Raw genomic sequence first — 20,749 nt, 5'->3', positions numbered from 1 at the left:
CTAGGATCTTTTGGACTAGATTAAGAAGGATGATTGAAGATAGTATATATACAAATCTTTGGATTAAATGGCAACATATAATAGGATGTATTAGGAATAAAATAATATTAAAAAATATCAAAAATTGTCTTCCTTACATGGATACATGTTTACTTTAGATATATTTAGAAAGTATTTTGAAAGCATTTTTGAATATCTTTTATAATTATTATATTTCTAACTAAAATTTAGTGGTTTTAAATGTAATATGTATGTATATTATTTATTAAGTATAAATTGGTTTATTATTTTTAATATCTAGCAAACAAAATTAACTCAATTTTTTTGTGCATATAAGACTAGAATATTTTTTGATAAAATTGTACTGTACCAAGAATTATTTTTTATATTATATTATGGAATCATTTTTTTTTGTTTTTTTTTCTTTTGAATTCAGCAAGTATTTCTTTTTTATTTTTACTTAATATTATAAAGTGTATACATGTCTTTAAAATTTTATAAAATATATCAAAAATATTATTTTTTTTAAATTACATATGATGCCAAATAATTATCTTTTAAAATTTTAGTATTTTTTAAAACTAAGAGGGAATAATGGATTCAGGGAATTCATTATAAATAAGAAATAGTATTATTTTATAGATGTTTTTTAAGATATACACCAGATATATAAGAAAAAATTGTGGATTTAATATAGAATTTCAAATAATTATTTCAAAAACTTTAATGCCTAGTCTACTTATTAAGTTATATTAAAAATATTTATAGTAAAAATAATTTTAACTTTAAGTTTTGATTTGAAAAATGATAAATATGATAAAATTAGTTTCCATAAGTATTATTGATATATATATATATATAATCATATATAAATATGTAATAATAAATAATATTTCTTATATAAGTAAATTAATTTTAAAATAAAATTTTATATATTAAAATATATATTTTAGTATTTTAATTAATAATTTATCTATATCAAATATATTTTTATGAAATATAATTTTTTTATAATCATATCAATTTATTTCTGAATTTAATAATTCTATATAAATATACATTTAAATTTTATTTCTAAAATATAAATTAAAGAAATCTAAAGATTATAAACAAAAAAAAAAATAAAAAAAAAAAAAAATACCAAGTCAAAAAGAAAATTAAGTACAAACCTAGAAATTTATATATATTTGAATTATTCTAAACTTATATTACTATACCTAAAATATCTTTTGTTTAATGCCTATTTTTATTTTAGAAAATAAGCCTAATGATAGATTCTAAAGGAGATTATAAATTATAATTTAGTTATGCAATTGACTTTAGCTTTATGCATCTTCAAATACTATCTAAATTATTATTTAGAAGTCTAAACATCTTTCTATGAAAACTTCTATAAGAAATAGGTCTTAAATAGATACAAGAGACTATTAAAGTTGGTATAAATATATAGAAGATTCCAAAAGGCTACTAAAAAGATTTAAGAAAAGTGATCCAAATGTCTACAAGATTCTAAAAGCTTTTAGAAAGTATTTGAAGATGCATAAAGCTATAGTTGATTGTATATCTATAGCATAACTTCTTCTTCTACTAATAAATTATAAAAAAATCTTTAAATAATCTATTTCTTTGTATTATCTCTAAACTTTGAATAACCTAATCTTTAAATAATCTTAGAGATTAGAGATAATCTAATTTTTAGTAATCTTAAGTAATTTTTATCTCTAATCTCTAAGATTATTATCAATTTTTATTTGAGTTTTTTAATCAATTATATCAATTTAAATTATATATTAAGATAGATTTACTATATGCATAAAATCTAATATATATAAAATAAGAAAATAAACAGAAAATTATATATTAGAATAGATAAATTTATTTAAAATATAATGTTATGTCTTCTAATTTTAAATGATTGTAATTTTAAACTTTTATGTCTTCTAATTTTAAAGGATTGTAGAATTTTCTTCGTCATTATTTTGTATAGAAAATACTAATTTGTATTAAATTTATATAAGAAAATCTTAATAATATTAAAAATAAAAATATTATTTTAATTAATATTTAAATTAATATAATATATATTAAATATTAAAATAATTTTTAAATTTAAACTTTATTATTATTATTAAATAATATTATTTTCAATTTTCAATATTATTCTTTAATTATTTTTAATATATATGATATCATATATAATAATATTTTATTATTCAAATCTATATAATTATTAATTTTATTTATGATTAAATATTATTTTATATTTTAAAAAATATATAATTACACAATAGAAGATTTGATAAGTAAATTATAAAAGCTTCCAAAAATTATAAAGACGTAGCTAAAATAAATACAAGATTATCAAAGAACTAATCTACTTATTTCAATCTAGTTCTATATATCTAAATAAATGTAAAAGAAAATATGGCTATTTTTATATATTTCTCTTATTACTTTATATATATAGAAGAAAAACTAAGTTCACTCTTATAAACCTTTTTTACATTTAAATTTTGTTTTAAGATTATTTACTCTTTAATTAGAGAAATAACTAATCTAATATTATATTTTTAAATATATATATATATATATATATATATAGATATGAAAGAATTCGTTAAAATAATCCATCCATTTACTAAGTTAACCCATCCTATTATAGAGAAGGAGGGAAATGAGAGAGGTTTGAATGAAAGTTGGGAACATGGGGAGGGGAGAGAGATTAGGATAAAGAAGGCCAGAGACAAAGGTGACTAGGGCTAAGAATGAGGGGGGTGTAGGTGAGGGCCATAATTGTAATAATGGTTTTTAGAAATAATCTATGTTTCTAATGATGGTTACAATAAGGTGGATTAACTTAATAAATAATTTGATCATTTTAACATTTACCTATATATATTTTTTATTATTTGTATATGAATATATCTTCTTTTGACAAATGTGTTGAAGTTTATGTTCTTGAGACAAATAAAACCAAACAAATCTAATGCCAACAAAAATAAAATTAAAAAAAACAAAACAAAAAAAAAAATTAAATTAAATAAAAAAATAAATGAATTATTAGAATAACTTTGAGAATAAAAATATAATAAAAATCACTCTTATTTTTGAGAAAATTTAATTTTTATCTTATTCCATTCACCTAATCCAAAATACTAGCTTTGATTTCTTTTAGTTATTTATTGATGTTTTTACATAAAAATATTTTATAATAATTAATCTTATTTTATCTACCATTTAAAAATATTTATTTTTTAATATAACTTCAAGATATTTATAATTATATGAAAATAAATTATAAACATATAACTCATATATCATTATTTGTGATTTATTTAGAATTGTGGTAAGTTTTTCAAATACATCTACTATATTTGTTAATATATATATATATATATATATATATATATATATAAGACATAGTTAAAGATATTGGCTTAAAAAAATAAGATCTACTTATTTAAAAATCTAATACATATGTCTTTTTAAAAAGAATATTTTGCAATATCCAAATCTAAATGACATCTTTAAAGATAAGAATATTTTATTTTTTAAAACAAAGACCACTAAAATACATTATATTAACTCAATAATTAAAATAAATAAATAATTAAAATATAATTACATCCTTCAAGAAGCATAGTAATCCATTTACTTTATATATATATATTAGACTTAAAATTAGTCTTCTCAAATCGTTAAAGATGCAAAGATTAAGAAATATAAGAAATATAAGATATAAGATTATAAATAAGACCATGTACAATACTATAAACAAAATTAGAAACAAAATAATGTTTAGACTACTCCAATGATTATATTGGCAAGATTGAGGCACCCCTCTTCTTGTTAATTTTTGTAAATACTACATCAACTAGGTTCTATGGATGTTTTTAGAGAAAGTTCAAAATAATATGAAATATCCTAGAAAATAAAATATTTCTTTATAAAAACTTTTGTAAGATTTTGGAAGGTCTTAGGCAAGGGGGGTTCTAGAAGATTCTAAAAATGCTTGGTTATCTAGAAAAAATGATAAGAACATTTTACAAATCCTAAAAAACTTTTAAATTCTAGATTATATTTGAGGTGACAATTTGTTGTATGTTTCATTATATTTGGATAAATGTTGTTATCAAAAAGAATTAAATACATTTAGTATTTTTCTAATTGTGGTACTAGATCAGTAGTACCAACCATTCACATTCACAATAGTACCATTCACACTCCAATTCCAAGCATTCACATTCATTTCTTGATGCCACAAGAGCCATATGGCGTCAAACCCCTAGAGTTTACACACTCCTAGAGTTTCTTTCAACATGTACAATTTCTTAAAGCTTGACAAAAACGCTAAAATGAAGCAATTCTTCATCTTATCCCATGTTTCACCAGGAGGATGCTGTCTGCTGGAAGCAGCCCACACTGCCATTCAAAAGCTGACACAGGATTGGAATTAGATGTCAGTTGTAAGTAAAGTTATAATCAGATCGATCTTCTGTACCACAATTAGAAAAATCAGACTCAGTCAATAATTAAAGTTATAATCAGGTCGATCATCTGATTTACGCATTTTAGTTCCTTGCTGCTACAACTCTTATTTTATAGAACTATGGTGGCGATGGCTAAATTTACTGCATTAGACTGCTCCACTGTCTAGTTATCAGGTTTTGATTCCTTTGACAATTCAGACATATCATTAGCATGGACGAGCTTAACTTCACAGCAGACAAACGTAGGCGGCGACTTATGAGAGAATAGATAGATGCTTAATTGACGGCTTCTTCATTTATAGATAAATTCTACTACCGTTCATGGTCCCAATCCAGACAAACATTTAGAAGATAACAAAAAACTTGACATCAAAAGACATTACCAAAAGAAGATGAATTATCAAAAGAATAGCAACAAGCGTATGGGATTTAACAAAGATGGAAACTTGCCACGGTTCGACAGACTGATTATTGAATAAATATGGCGGCAACTTCCAGATGAGTTGATACAAAAAAGCTCACTTAGACATTTGAAGTCCAAAATTGCTTCTACAGATGAGAAAGCTGCCTTGGGGCTCTTCCAAACCCGATAACTTACATCCTTTAATAGGTGACTGGGCGCAACAGAATGAATTCGTTGACACGTGCCGTAAAAATTGACAGCTAGTACACTGGAAGCCCCTGAAGAGGATGAAAATTCGATCCCAGCATTGGGATAGGAGGGCAGATTTGGCAGGAGGCACGCTCAAGGAAAAGCCAATATAATTTGCATCTTCCCCATCCGGCACAACACTAAGCGTCATAAGGCTCTGAAATAGGAATCCTAGCAGATGAGCTTTAGCAATGCTGCACTTAAAGCTGCTGTGTGCTCAAGAGAGAATTCTCTCTAAATCCTCGCACAAGATGACAACCAGATGTATATCGGGTTTAGACACGCAGACAGCTGTCAAATCTAAGGTTTCTCATCAGAAGTCTCATCAATTAGACCGTCAATAGTATCAGCAGCTGCGTCGAGCTCCTCGGAATCCTCCATAATACGATTGCTAACTTTATGCAATTGCCTCCTAACAAGCTTCTCATAAACACCAGATTCTGTAAAATGTACACCAGGCGTATTAGAATTGCATCAAGTTCCACATTACATGACAATTAAGCAGGACTTCACTCATAAAACTAAAACCCCTGAACATGATTGCTTGACACAATATTAAATCAAGTAATAATATTGTATCAAGCGATAAATTATGAGGTCAGAGAAGCGTTGAGAACGTACTCTTCAACAGAAGTTCTTCATGAGTCCCCTGTTCAACAAGACTGCCTTTATCCAATACCGCAATGTTATCAGCATTCCGCACAGTTGAAAGTCGGTGTGCCACCAAAACTATAGTACGCCCTCCCTCTCCGATAAGCCGGTCTAGTGCTTGCTGTACCAACGCCTCACTCTCAGTGTCAAGAGAACTTGTCGCTTCGTCCAAAAGCAAAATTTTAGGACGCCGTAGCAACATGCGTGCAATTGCGATACGCTGCAGGTATTCACGTGCAGGTAATCAGAAATCGAAGTCTACATGGAGCGCATTGGGACGGAAAAGAAGCATGATGGGTTCAATACACTAATGATACTTAATTACTAAAAGTGCTGGACTATCCACCAGACCAGTGCGTGTCAAACAAGAAAAACCCGGACACCTCACAAAATGAAAATTACTTAAATGGAGCACATGTATCAAATTAACGCTTGTGGAACACATCAGTTCACTAGAAATGAATCATCAATGTTCAATCACGTACAAAAAGATGAAAAAGACGAGATAAAAAAAGAGTAAAGAGCATTACTAAGACTAGAAGTGGTCCATGTAACAGAACTTCACTAGGGACGACCTCTGACCACTTGCCAGAAACGAATAAAAGAGAATCCTGTAGAACAATGATTTAAATGATTAAATACCTGCCGTTGTCCACCAGACAGACGAACCCCCCTCTCTCCCACTCTTGTTGCGTAACCTTCGGGGAACTTCATAATGAAGTCATGAGCATTTGCATATCTGTTGCACAAGAGTAAGTATTAATAATGACTAAGTCACTATACCAAGCTGCACAACTCTAACGCACTTAAGATAATGTAGAAATCACATGTACATCTCCACACTATTCGCCCATTGACCAGGGATTTGCGATCGCACATATATGCATTCGTCCAATGCAATTTGCTCAATTAATGACGAGATAAAAAAAAAAAAAAAAAAAAAAAAAAAAAAAACACTGCATGCGAGATAGGCACAGCAGCAAAATACATAGCCAATGAAATATACTAGGGACCAGTACAAGAGAAAGAAGCACACATACCTTGCTGCCTCCTCCAGGTCTTCTTGCCGCCATTTTGACAACCCATAAGTGATGTTTTCTAGGATAGAGCAAGCGAACATTTGTGTCTCTTGTGCCACTAGTCCCATGTGCTGGTGGACAGATTTGAGATTGAGATCTCTCAAGTCCCAGCCGTCCAAAAGAATGCGCCCCTTCGTGGGATCATAAAACCGCATAAGGAGATGGACAATTGTTGACTTTCCACCACCACTTCGTCCAACCAATGCACAAACGTCTCCTTCGCTAACTGTAAGGTTAACACCCTGCAAGACAGGATGTTGTGGGCGCATCTGATAGGAAAAGTACAATTCTTCGAGCCTTATCTCTCCATCCAACTTGGAAACGTGCGTGCCTGCATTCCGGTCTATATCTGGAAGAGCATCGACCAACGATAACACGCGCTGTGCAGCTCCTGCTGCTCTGGTCAAGGACATTAGAACCGACATGATACTCTGATATGCACCTTGAATTTGATTCCAATACAGTTGAAATGTAATCAGTTTCCCCGCAGACAGCCGATCGTTCATTACCAGAACTCCTCCGTACCTGCAGGAAAGATTTAAGTTGTTTACTTCTACGTTACGTAAAAAGAAATTTCCTTGTATACTAGGAGGAAAATGACATAAAAGCCATGTTCACGTACCCAAGGTGATTCATCCATACTGAATTCAAAATCTCAGCTTAGATTGAACCCAAGTGCAAACCAGGGAGGTGCCTATACAAAAGTCGAAGGGTAAGAGAAATGCAGAACCACGGACACCAAATTCAGGGAACCTAGACGAGATATTCCTTACCAAAGAATTAGAACTGATGCTCCTAAATCCAGCCAATCATTTACGGCGACAGCCCCTGCATAAGCAAAAGCATCCCGAACACCTTTCTGCATGGCAGCACAGGTTTTGGATTTGAAACGATCAAGCTCTGTATCTTCGGTGGAGAACGCACGCACTGTGCGGATGTTTCCAATAGCCTCAGAAGCGGCAGAATTTGCCTCAGCAAGTAGTGCATAACGCTTCCGATTGAGTTCCCTTGACCACCTGCTCAATCAAAAACGAGGAAAATATGGTTGAAACCGTTGATACTGTCAACTTAGCAAAATGTAAAGCGGAGGCTAAGAATGATCTAGACTTTATCAATTTTTAATACCAAAGAAAATACCTTGAATAAACAGCTGTAATGTGCATAATTGGAGCCATTGTGGTGAATGCCAGCATACTCAGCTTCCAACTTATGATGAAGCACATTGTAAATCCGCCAATGAGGGAGATGGAGTTGCGCAAAAGTGCAGAAAGCATCCAATTCACTGGCTCCGCCATTGAAGAGACGTCGTTCGTAAGCCTGGAGGTAAGCTGTTCATGCGAATCCACATCCTCAATGTTTTAAGGGCATGTAAAAATTATGTCAAAGCCACAACAAAAGAAATCTGAAAAGACGTCGGAAAATGACCAATGCCATCGAAGAACTGAGACTTTCAAACTAAAAGTTATGACCACTAATAGTAAAGCCCTATTTGCAACCTTTTCATTAGTTGCAAAAGTACTAACGTTTACTTCCTAATTTCAGGCATCCACTAGGCTTAGTTTGGAGGTAGCACGCCCACCTCGCCAGATGTAGTGCCATCAAAGTAAGCAATATCTTGGATGATAATGCCTATGAAAAGTTTGTCTTGCAATGTCTTCAAGACGCGCTTTCCTACTACTGCAAAACAGAGGTTTCGAACAGCCTCAAACAGTCCCGTCAACAAGCTGAATACAATCAGCAGCAGAACGTCCCTTCTGAATAACCCTATAGCCCTCTGAATTACATGATCTAGGATACGGCCCTGCAATAAAAACGGTACACAACGAATGATGTTAATGAGACTGTTCGACATTATGTACCCATTTCGGTACATTTAGAGGTGCACAGAGCAAAACCCTCCACACTAACAGTCGAGAAGGAGGACCTCGACGTAGAGACAAAACAGATGGCAAGAATGCCCAAGTAGTAACTCTGGTACACACTAAGGTGAAGACATGCAATAAATACCTGATAGCTGGGTAGTATCAAACTCGATGCAGATGAAAGTCCAAGACAAAAGAAAGCACAGGCCAGTAGGTAGGCTTCTCCTCTGGCCAATTGAATGGCACGCATTAAATAGCTATTCTGGTCAACATCCGTCTCATTTTTCGCACCCTTATCTCCCCTCAAGGCACCTTCCTCGGTGACATCTCCATTTGCAAGGTTCACACTACACCCATGAGAGACAGTATTAATTAGATTGTACTCCAAGAACAGATGTGTCTTTGCCGTACTCCACGACACCAATTTCAGATATGCTATTCTGGTCTCCAAATTATTGCAGGAGCTCCAAGTATGTTATAGTCGTTCCAAGAAATCCACTGTACAGCGTGAACGTTCAGTTAAATGAAAAATATACACAGACAGGAATGGCACGGCAAACCAACCTGTTTGTAACCACAGCAATACGAGGATCCTGTGAGTCAAGTCTACGCCTTGAATTTAAGTAAAGAGCACGCCCCATGACACGATTAGCGTCGACAACCCTTGTCAACAGAGAACTCTCTGCATTGATCCACACAACAGTAGTGCCCATCAAAACACCTTGCAACACTTCAGCCCGTACGTTGAACATCGTATGTTTCTCATCAAAATAGAAACACACACACTTCGCCCCAACGTATGCCTGCATCCCACGAATATCACGTCTTAGCCATCAAAAAATTGACGAAGTAAATCTCATCAACCAGGGCTCTTCGAGCTATCAACCTCTCAAACTGAAAAATTCCTGAAAGATCAGTTTTACGGAACAAATACACTGCTGGCGGGATGTTCTGCATGGAGATTTACAGTTTTCCGTCCAATAAACGTATTTCCACCAAAACGTTGAGTAAACAGAATCATTGAACGCTTTAAAAACAGGATAAACACAGCCGACAGAGTACCCGCAACGTCTCAGAAGCCATTAATAACAGACGATCTTAAACCAGGCTCTGGAAAGTTTACTAAACCCGTTTCTACAACAGACAACACCTTGTTTAAGTGGGTAATCAAAAAATATCCTGAAGAGGGGTTACCTGAAAAGCTGTGCAGATAAGAAAAGTCACGAAGAGTACAGCATCTTTCTTAGATGATCCAGAAAACCACTCTTCATATGCAGTGAGCGGTTTAACCTCCGTCTTCACCTCCGTCTTAACGAGAAGAGGCTCCTTAATACTACCATTTGCTTCACCATTCCGAACTTTTCCATTGGCTTGAAAAAAACCTTTTGAATGATCATCCTTCTTTGATTTCGGCTTCAGCTTAGCTTCCTCTTTAGAAACTGCCTCTCTCCAAGCCAAGAGGCTTCCCACGTAGGCCAAACCAGACAGACATAGGATTCGTATGAAGCTAAGAGCAATCAAGTCTGACGTGTCCGAGTAGAAATCTCTCAGCGAGTCCCATATCGTAAACTCACTCTTCTCCCTCCAAAGATGCACAATGCTGAACAGGGTCTGCACCAAACGCAATTCCGGTGAGCACTACCGAATACTGACAACCAGCAGAGTACATTGATAAACGTCAGGCATAAAACCCTCTCATTGTCATCGATAACATCAGGATCGACAGTGCTAGAGGCGCAAGCTGTGTAAAATCCAGAAAGAAACGCATTTCAGAAAACATCTAAAACAGAAGATCTCCTGTACTATTGAGAAATTAATTTCCTTCCATTCCAGACACTCCTAAGAAAAACATTCGAAGAGAAAAAATCCAGGTAACAAGAACTGCGCACTTACGTAGGAGACATTATCAAGCGAAGATGATTGAGCATACACAGGAAACTATTTCTCTCGAGAATCCAACGCACCTGACAGGACACTGAAGACACAGTTGATCCAGATTACAAATTTACCACTACCAACAGCATGTGATAAAAATAATTCAAGGGTGTTGGAATACCAATGCAGACGCGAAGTCGATACAGAAGACAATGCCGAATAGAGCAAGACGCCATGCTCGTTGCTTTCGGGCAAGGTTGATATTAGTAGTACCAAGAAACACAGGTGTCTCCGGGTTATACCCACTCTTCTTCCCCATCCAGTAACAGTCTTTTTAACTCCACAATTTGCTGCCGTATCCCTTGAACTCTGCGCGATTGAAACAAAATGGCTTAAATTTTCGTCTTGAAACAGAAAACACAATAAACTACACTGTTAATGATCAGACGCGCAAAATAGGCCACAGTACAGCCAACTCGTGTGCCTAGCACTGAGTTAGAGAACCTGAATAAGTAATTTAAATCATTTAGCATTCAAACTGCACATTGTTCCCAGTGGAGTGTAATGCAAGCGACGAGCCACTTCAGGACTAATTACAATATGAGACAACAACCGTGAGTGCAAACTCTGCCCATTCAGTGCCTAAAAAAACATGTGAAACATGCTTCTGCATTACTATGCTAATCAATTCGACTGCAGGTACAAAGTGTAATTCACATACAAACTTGCATTTGTTGCTGAGCCGGTGTAATACATTAAAGAAACCATGCACTTAAGTGTCATACATGTAAAGACGCCAATCTGTAAAAATTTGATAGACTTGCAAGAGTGAAGAGGCCAACGGCATCCAATAGTGGTCATTTGTGATCCAATTAACTCATCTATACTACAACAGCCTCTCAGAAGCGAAGCTCTGCAATTCAACGTCAACAGGCAATGAACGATGCCAACCTGTAAATTATATCGAGTCGACAACAGCCGCAATAACACCCTCGAATCTGAGAAGCAGCACTCCACTAATCACATGCATGAACCAAAGATTTTAATCCCCACGAGGACTAGAATTTATTTGAGGCAGAATTCAGAAGTATGTCAAGGGTAGTGACTGGTTGCCAAATTCGTCTTCAGTTTCATCCAGTGGAGAAGTAGCTCCAACCTATCCTATGGTTAAGGTAAATTCCAAAGCATTTGCCGCTGGGCGTGGGCCAAGATAGTAAGTAGCTGTTAAAATCGAAGAGGTGACCTATGATTTTCTCCGTTCAGCAAGCAAGGCTAGTAAAAAAGCGGAGGCAGTAAGGCGGTTGTTCGTCCTCAACATTGTTTCAAACCCCTTTGCCTACAAATTCTCCAAACACTTTGGAAGAACTGGAGAATATTTTATTATGATCACACCGGAGAACTCAAGCTCAGTTGTAATTTGAGGCGGCGAGACGAACCAAACCAGCGAGACGTGCAGCGCCGTGCTATAGTTCGACTCGAAAGCAATCTCGTTGCCAGAATTCCAACGTGTTAACGTCAGCTCTGCAGCTCGGAGAGCAGCTACAAACCAGCCTCCGCCTTGAGAAAGACACTTCAATTCACCGCTGGACACCGATCACGATAACAACAATTAGATCCCAATCTCTCTGCAGAGTCATGCGACCCTACATGCACCACGAAGGGTAAAAACACAATAACGAGCAAATCAAGTTATCATTTAAATGCAAGTCCCTCTCGCATGTGCTATGGCAGATGATATTAAAGCAACAACTACATGAAACAACCAGCGGCTTTGTACTCTTCTCTAACAAATGATACAATTACCACCTACACAGACCACCACTCTTGCACAGCAATAAGTCTTCAAATGCCAACTAAAGCGGGTCTAGCTTCACCACCACGGAAGCTACGCACCATAAACACTGCTCTTGAAATTTCACAACAAGAAGTGACGGTGCGCAACCAAGCTAGCAACCCAAAGTCCGAAACAAAGAGAACGGTCACCCGCACCATGCCACAACGGGTACACCGCGGGCGTTGTAAGTACGAGGGGATAATGGCCCTAGTGCAAGAGAACAAGAGGAGAGGGCTGATCGAAGAGAGGTACCTATAAAGAGCGAAACAGACAGAAGGAGCAAGAAGGCTGACACATGGACCGAGCCCTGGGCTGTGAAGCAGAGCTGATGCCGCTGTAGCAGCCGGAAAAATGAGACAGACCAAGGATTGAAGTTGGCCTGCGAGCAGCGCCGCATGACTTTTGCGGCGAGGACACAACTAACACACCACCAAACTTGAATGGGACCTCGGTGGAACAGCACGGGGAGAAAAGAAGAAGGGGCGGGCGGAGGCGCGGGGATGGCGAACGGGGCCCGAGCACGGGCAGATGACGTGGACCATCACCGCGGCCCGATGGGCCAGCCCCCGAAAAGTGATAATTGAGAGAGAGTGGGGCTCCGTGAAGCATGTGGCGATGTGGCCGTTGGTGAGGTTGTGTAGACCGGGCGGCAGTGCTTGGGCGGCGCAAGCCCTGCCACGGCCCGCCCGGGCGTCAGCCCGCTGTCGTGGGAATGTAAGGGCCTCGATGGACGGTGGAGAGTCGCGAGGTGCATCCCCAGCAGAGCCATGGCTGCCACTGATCGCCCACTTTTTCATTCCCCTTAGGCCCCCTCCTCTACAGATTGGGCAACGCTATTTTTTTGCCCACATAGAAGGTAACGCATGAACCTATATAATTGGATGCTTGGATTGAGGAGTGGGAGACTGAAGCCCTGCTCGACCTCCTCCTCCATTTCCTCTAGGAGCCCGAAGTGTGTGTGTGTTTTTTTTTTGGCCTTAAAAATAATAGAGTCCCCCTTGCTCACCCAAAATTGTTCATACCGTTTCGCAAATACCACTCCTAAAGGTAAAGCCACAACGTAGACTTGTGTGATGTACCCCAGGGATGAAAGCAACTTGTTGCTTGCCCCATAGTCAAGATTACCCCATTTCAACCATTCCATTTCCTGTACAATTGCAGCTTATTGAAAGAGTTTGAACAGTTCTCAACAGCGTTCCAGTCTTGAGGAATTCTCTCTGTAAATAATTCAGTGTGTATATGACACTGGAAATGACACATGGGGAACTTGAATCCTGACATTTTTCTTTTCATTTCGTTTCATTCCCTCCTGGACCTGAGTATGATACTGGGTTTACTAGAGGTTTAAAATAAGGGATCTCGGGACTTGTATTGGGAGGAAAACCATTCACACATCAATTCCATATCAAAACAAAGACTGAAACTTTAATTGTCGTTCAAAGCACATGAAGTCTTCTTTGTTAAATTTAGCTTTTGAAACAGTATTGGATGTTAAATAATAGGCTTCATAACATGAAATATATTCAGATTCACACCTGCTTTCACGCAGAAGAGGAGAAGACTGGAATTACTGGACAAATAAAAAGCCCGCCGGGGGAGTGGACTGCCACCTCAGCCTTGCCACCTCAGCCTTGCCACCTCAGCCTCGCAGATCGAGGGTCAAAGCCAAAGATCTGTATCCATGTGTGCCACGTGGCGTTCAGATGCGCGGGGACCAAAAGCCGCGGAGTGGAGCACCGGAGAAAGGGCGTCGACCTGTCTAGCCCCTCATCGTTTGCAGCTCCCTCCTAAACCGCACTTTATTTTACTGATGGGAACGCCTTGATGCGAACGCTGAGTCCCCCAGGGAACGGGAGGAACAGGATGAGGGCAGAATGGGTTGGGATTCACTCCGATTCCACCAGATTCCATTTGGATTGGAGATTCACTGCCGCGCTGAATCTGAGCCCTGACATGGGAAAAAGTAAAAAATGTAAACACGTAATATAGTTAAAGGTAAAGTCATGCAGATGCTTGAAAAGTGGACACCAGGGGGATCAAACCCCCCTTCAATTTGTTTTTCAAAAGAACTCACCCATTACAAAAATCTAAGGAATATTTTAATGTGGAAATACATCTTGTAATACTTTGATAATAAGCTAATAAAAATGGTGAGAGAGAGGTGTGTCTAAAAAATTAAAAAATTAAAAGGCTTCAATATGACTCATGTTTTCACTACCATGTAATGTTGATAATATGGTTTAATTAGGCATCTCAACTCATTTGGAGTTAGTTGGAACTTAAAGTGAACCCAACAGTAATAGTAAAGGATTGTCTCATTGTACAATGTATAATCTTTGTATAAGAACCTTAGCCAGAATTTCTCTCCAAAATAAACTATTTGCTTTAGGGTACAATGGACACAAAATAATGTTACTGATATTAACAGAAAGGCACACAGAAAGACAGAATCATTGAATAGATTGAATAGGATTTATTACAAGTGACAATGTTTTTATACCTTGGCAATTATATTAATAAAATTTCAACGTAGTATTTGAATTAAGTGATTCAGGTGAATTATATTAAATGAATAGTTCATTATTGCAATCCATTTGTATTTTAGTGCACTACACACACACACACACATATATATATATATATATATATATATATCTGAAAAAAACAAGTAAATGACTATTTATACTCCACTTCAAATCTAAAACAGTATCATTCATCAATCATGACCTTCAACCCCTGTTACTAGTTAATATTCCTTGCATTTCTTGAATCAACTTCCATATTTTTTGCATGTTGTGACTCAATTATTTAAATTCTGTGTATAGTTGTTGAACTGAACAAGCATACAAACACATCAAATCTATATATATATATATATATATATACATATATTCACACTATCATTGCATCATAACAAGAATGAAGTATTTTCCGCATTTATGTTCTTCATGAAGTAGTCAATACATGTACATGTATGCACATACAAAAAAGAAAGAAAAAAGGGCAAGTATAAGATGCAGTCCTGTAAAGTGTGGGGTGGGATCCTCACCCAGTGTGAGGGATCTGCATCTCTGCCAAAGACACTGGTGACTATCCATGGTTTCCTGAAAATAACCCATTAGCATTGTATATTATTACCACAGCTATAAGTAACAGAATGAGCAGAATCTCCCTCCCCTTCACAGTCTTTATTGTCAGGTGCTTGGACCCCCTCTTTGTTGGGTCAAGCACATGCTGCTGAACAAGGACCCAAACACACTCTTTACATACATGCATGCATGCACACACACACACTCCCTTACTACAATGCAAGGAAAGGGAAGGATTGCAACAACAGCACAACCAAGGGAACAATAATAAAGGAAATCACTGACTGCCTGACTGACTGACTGACTGTTTGTCTGTGAGTGTGTTGATCATGAGTCAAGTGTGTGTTTTATGTTTGTTTTTGCAAGTCTGCCATTGGAGGGATTGACTCAAGGAATCTGAACCAGTGTTTGTTTGTTGTTATTGGTCTGGGTGGCTCTTTTCTGCTTCAGTTGTAGTGTCCCAGTAACACAAGCAAAGAGGGAGAGGTTGCAACCCCGTGAAAAAAGGACACCTACCAGGAGGAGACAGTGAATGAGAAAATAGAACATGCTCTCACACACACACACACAATTTTGTTTTAATGGTGCAGAGGTGGGGTGATTCTCTAAAGCTTGAGTGAATGGGATTGCACTACCTGACAGAGATGCAACAGACAACTGTGCAGAGTGTTTTGGAAGAAGCAGCCTGTGGTGTGGGAGCCACAATGTACACAATAGTTTGTGGAGAGAAGGAGACAAATGCATCAATCTCAATGCATCATGTTGGAGGCAGAGCAGTGATCCAAGCATTATAATATATATTGGAGATGGGTACAATCAAAGTCCACACTGTGTGACTCTTCAGCACACAATGTACAACTTGGTGTCAATGTCAAATGTTATGTAAAAGCAAATAATGAAAGTGAAGTTTTGGTTTGTAATTAGATGGTGGGAACAGAATTGCACGATGTAGAGTTGTAGTCCATCCCACACTTGACCTACAATCTTAGTATGGTAACTATGCATAACACTTTATAGAGCTCCATTATCTGCCAGAGAACTCTGCAGAATATTTCCTGGATGTGTCAAAAACAAAATAAAAAATGAAATGGAATCACCCTCATGTTCTTAAAGTTACTAACAGTGTTGGGAACAAAAAAAAACAAGGATTATGTACCAGTAAATGTATCCAATTAATTCTAGAACAATGTAAAGAAGGAAAGTATCATGTAGCCTTGTTTGTGTGTGTCTGAAGAACATTTGCAGCCCTTACTTTGTTAACAATTTATATGATGTGGAGCATAAAATTGTTGAACACTGTCAAGGTAATAAACTTATATTTTTTCCACAACACCTGTTTTTTCACACAATATTTTTCTAAAATACAAGAATGTCACAAAGTAGCCATTGTTCTTTGTTTAGCAGTAGCTTTTTGAAACATGGACTCATAAATCAAATGCTCTAGTTCCCATCAGGAATCTATGAAAAATCCAGTGGAAAATGAATGACAAAATCTCATTCACTTGTTTGTGTATTATTAAAATAATAATAATAATAATAATAATAATAAATGATTATTTTTTCACTTTCAGTTGTTGGCCTATGAATTTAGAAGCAAGAGAGTCAAAATTATCATACAAGGGAGAGTGTGGATAAGCTTAAGAGAGGCCTAGTGGGTGCCACATCAGCAGGATGGGGAGTGGGGGGTCCAATGCTTCATCCAGGTCAGCATGCCCTGCACTCCTCATGCTCAATCACACACCCACACACATGGCTGGAATTTGAGTGACCTGGCATGAAGCTGGCCTGTGAGCAACTGACAAATGTACTTGGTCATTGTAACTGAATACCCATGACATATCCTGCCATGCAATTGGCAATTGGATAGTGACGTCATTCTATCTATCTATATTAAAAAAAGGTAGAGGACCCATTTCCACTTGCTTAACCATTTTAGCATATCTGGAGCATGGGTATGAAAAATTAATATTTTTGCCTCTGTAGGGGAATAGAATTCAGGTTTTTTCACATGATTTTGTTCAAAGGCAAAATCAATGTGAATTTTTTAGCTGGAAAATCATGTTAGGCACAAACTTTTCATTCAGATTAACCTAATTCCAACCAATGGTTGATTGCAGCTTGAATTTCTGAGTAGGCATGAAATTACCTAATGGTGCCATGGAGTTGAGGCTAAATGTGCACTAAGTGATGCACCACCATAAGGTGTTATATCTTATGTATATAATTGTGTGTATCATGTCTTTTTTTTTATTATTTAATTGTGAACTTTAAATTCTTCATAAATATAAACATGTCTATACACTTCTTCAAAAATTGTGCAAAGTTCAAATCCTGTTGCAATCCCATCACTGTTGTTGTGAATGGATTTGGATGTTGTGCTGGAAGGAAATTTGCCACTTTATCTGTGTTCTCTCATTATACAAATATATGTATATATATATATATATATATATATAGTTGCTAATTATGTTGTCTGTGATTATGTTAATTCGATTAAAAACAAGGGAATAAAACAAAATTTACAACAACTTGAGCAATCAACTTTATTTTAATTTGTTGCTATTATCTACCCTGAACAAATTTATATGATTTGAAGGGTCCTTTTCGTTTTTGGATACTTAATATAGTAAATTTAAGATACATGAATTACACTCCATACAGGCAAGTTGTGATCATCACTTTAAAATCAAATCAAAACATGAAGGCTAAATTCTTTGAAATATTCCTCTGTTCTTTCTTATGAATATTCTGGCAGCAAAACAAATATTCGTTCTTAAATGCTCAAAAGTGAAACTTTTAAGCCGGGCCAATAAGGAACAATAGAGATTTCAGTTTCTGCATAAACACAGCACACACTACTATAAATGAAATTTTGTGGAGGGGAATAAATCACATCAAAGCAAAGTCTAAAAAAAGGAATAGAAAATTGCGGCTGATTTTATGATTTGTTCCCAATTTTTAACTATCCAGGCTCAAAGGACAACACTTTCACTCAAATGTAACAGGATATGTCCCACAAAGCAATCGCCCATCAAGTATATTAAAGCAAGTTTATTTTAAGGAATTAGGCTAACCAAACCTCTCATTTTGCATTAGGTTTGAGTTTTTAACATAACAACTAGTATCGACACAAACTTTTACGATGGTTCTAAACCCAATAAATTGGTGTGGATATGTGTGTGTGTATGTTCTCACCTTGGAGTTAGGATAAGCTCTAATTCAGCAAAAAAGAAATGGATTATGCACTTTATTGATAATGAATTAACCCTCACTTAGAACTTAAAACAGGTTTAACTTTCCTATAATTGCTCATTATAAGTCTTTGCATAAATTGATTTTTGTATTGAAGTTAAGTATTTGATTTGTTTCAAAATAGTTTCGAATTAACCAAATCACAAATTTTGAGTCAAAGTTAGTGGATAAAAAAATTGTAAATTTTAAAGTTAATAATAAATTTATAAACTTTAAATGACAAAGAAAAAAAAAAGAAAAAAAAAGAAAAAAAAGAAAGAAAAAAAAAGAGCAACATTCTTCTACCTCCATTGCTGTTAGATTTCAACAATGAAACACTACCCTAATTATTTGTATATTTGAATTTGATTATCTAAGATTTGGAAATAACTAAATTACACTCAACATATATGAGAAGTATCTGTTTATTTATTTTTTATTTTTTTTGTTATTAATATTATTATTGATTGCTGAATTTAGAGCTTATCCTAACTTGTTTTGCAATCTATTTTTCAAAAAATAATATGGTTTTAATTGTTTCCATTTTAAAATAAAACAATAAATGAGAAAAATGTTACATGATTATAATTCCACTAATTTAATGCTTCATTCTCATATTATTGTTCAACAATAGTGTCAACATGTGCTTCGAACTCACAGCAAAATCCACTTCATTATAAATACCAATACTTGCAATCTCAAACACAATGTAATCCATTAAACTGTACATACTTGAATCAATATAATTATACTGAAAATTCATCATCAAAATACTCTTCCTCATGTACTCTAATATGGATACAAACTAAATTTTAACAAACAGAAAGACGTAATATAAAAATCGATCTATGTGTGAGGAAAATATTGCAGAAGACACAGTTATATTCTACCACAAACAATAAAGTTTTTCTCAGTTGAAGATTTTATATCACTTTCATTCACACACACACACATATGTGTATATATATATATATATATATATATACACACATACATATGTATAACAAGTTATACATAAGATGCATAAGATTTTGTGAGGACCATCAGTGCTAGATTCATATATATTGACTCATTGAATCAGGATCAGAAATGCCACCGGCTGCTATCTCTTTGTAGGATCCCTCATTAATGTTGGCAGTTTTTATGAATAGAATAATAGAAGGAATAACTTGTTCCTTGTTTAAGAGAACATAAGAGCATGTGTGGCAGTTAATCTAAATTCGTATTGTTTTAAATGAAAAAAGGCCGAATTGTATTATATGATCATATTTACTACAGAAGTTTATTTTTTTTTTGAAGTTTCACCACAATCTATTGAAACTTTTTTTAATTAAGAGTGCGGAGGTTTGCAAAGATTCATTGTGGTTAATTCCAAAAAACATTACGACAAGTGGTTTCATTTCATGCAAAAGATTGTTTGCTTTGGTTTTACATCATTCATCCAAGTAAATATATTTAGGCACCAGTTTCAAGTGGGAGTATCTTTGCTGATATTGATTGGAAAGTTGAATACAATTGGAGAAGGATATCTTCAGTTAATTGGAGATGGGTTGTGATGGTGGGGCTTGCAAGTGTCACTCTGCCAACTCTCCCTTTAAGTATCAAACCCTTGTCAAAATACACGCATTAATTTTGTATTAAATTAAAGTAATTAAATTTATTAAATTAGTATCTCTTAGCAAAAACTGAAATGTTTTGTTTGTTGGTGCCTACGAGGTCATTATATATATATATATATATATATATATATATATATATGCCATGTTTCAAAAGTCTTTCTAAGGTACCCCATTGTTAATGAAAAGTTGTCCTCAAGAAGACTTCGAAAACAATGTAAAGAAGTGTAAAGTGTAAATAATGTTAAGTGTAAAGAAGCAATGGCATAGAATTTTATTTACTTATTTATTTTATTTTAAAATAACGTTGATAATTATTTTTATTAAATTATTAAATTATAGTAATTTAATATATATATATATATAATAA

General features: G+C 35.1%; 1 protein-coding gene and 2 long non-coding RNA genes across 6 annotated transcripts; 1 reads left to right on the top strand and 2 right to left on the bottom strand.

Annotated features, from left to right (window-relative positions):
• Positions 1 to 4,913: 4,913 nt before the first annotated feature.
• LOC112285735 (ABC transporter B family member 25) lies at positions 4,914 to 12,876 on the bottom strand. 4 transcript variants are annotated; one of them, XM_024526817.3, is made up of 14 exons: positions 12,696 to 12,875; positions 12,046 to 12,192; positions 11,561 to 11,607; positions 10,791 to 10,978; positions 9,929 to 10,345; positions 9,299 to 9,537; positions 8,880 to 9,081; positions 8,452 to 8,673; positions 8,010 to 8,200; positions 7,646 to 7,888; positions 6,834 to 7,397; positions 6,436 to 6,532; positions 5,764 to 6,013; positions 4,914 to 5,582 (listed from the first exon to the last, which is right to left on the bottom strand). In XM_024526817.3, exons 4-14 carry the CDS (start codon positions 10,926 to 10,928, stop codon positions 5,443 to 5,445), a joined length of 2,703 nt encoding a protein of 900 aa, XP_024382585.1. In that variant the 5' UTR covers positions 10,929 to 10,978; positions 11,561 to 11,607; positions 12,046 to 12,192; positions 12,696 to 12,875; the 3' UTR covers positions 4,914 to 5,442. The 4 variants fall into 4 exon arrangements, with proteins under 4 accessions (XP_024382585.1, XP_090108487.1, XP_024382586.1 ...); XM_090252361.1 differs by having other exon boundaries at positions 12,503 to 12,771; XM_024526818.3 differs by lacking the exon at positions 11,561 to 11,607 and having other exon boundaries at positions 12,696 to 12,876.
• Positions 12,877 to 16,104: 3,228 nt separating this feature from the next.
• On the bottom strand, positions 16,105 to 18,156 carry LOC149988431 (uncharacterized). The gene is made up of 4 exons (XR_016504415.1): positions 17,679 to 18,156; positions 17,150 to 17,246; positions 16,785 to 16,865; positions 16,105 to 16,587 (listed from the first exon to the last, which is right to left on the bottom strand). It is a non-coding gene; the product is annotated as an uncharacterized LOC149988431 (long non-coding RNA).
• Positions 17,255 to 19,099, top strand: LOC149988430 (uncharacterized). Its single transcript, XR_016504414.1, has 2 exons — positions 17,255 to 17,734; positions 18,037 to 19,099. It is a non-coding gene; the product is annotated as an uncharacterized LOC149988430 (long non-coding RNA).
• Positions 19,100 to 20,749: the final 1,650 nt, after the last annotated feature.

This window comes from Physcomitrium patens, chromosome 8 (assembly GCF_059467195.1).
Source record: "Physcomitrium patens ecotype Gransden chromosome 8, ASM5946719v1, whole genome shotgun sequence".
Lineage (NCBI taxonomy): Eukaryota > Viridiplantae > Streptophyta > Bryopsida > Funariales > Funariaceae > Physcomitrium > Physcomitrium patens.
Note: the sequence above shows the minus strand (reverse complement) of the source record. Positions and strands in the feature narration are given on the sequence as shown.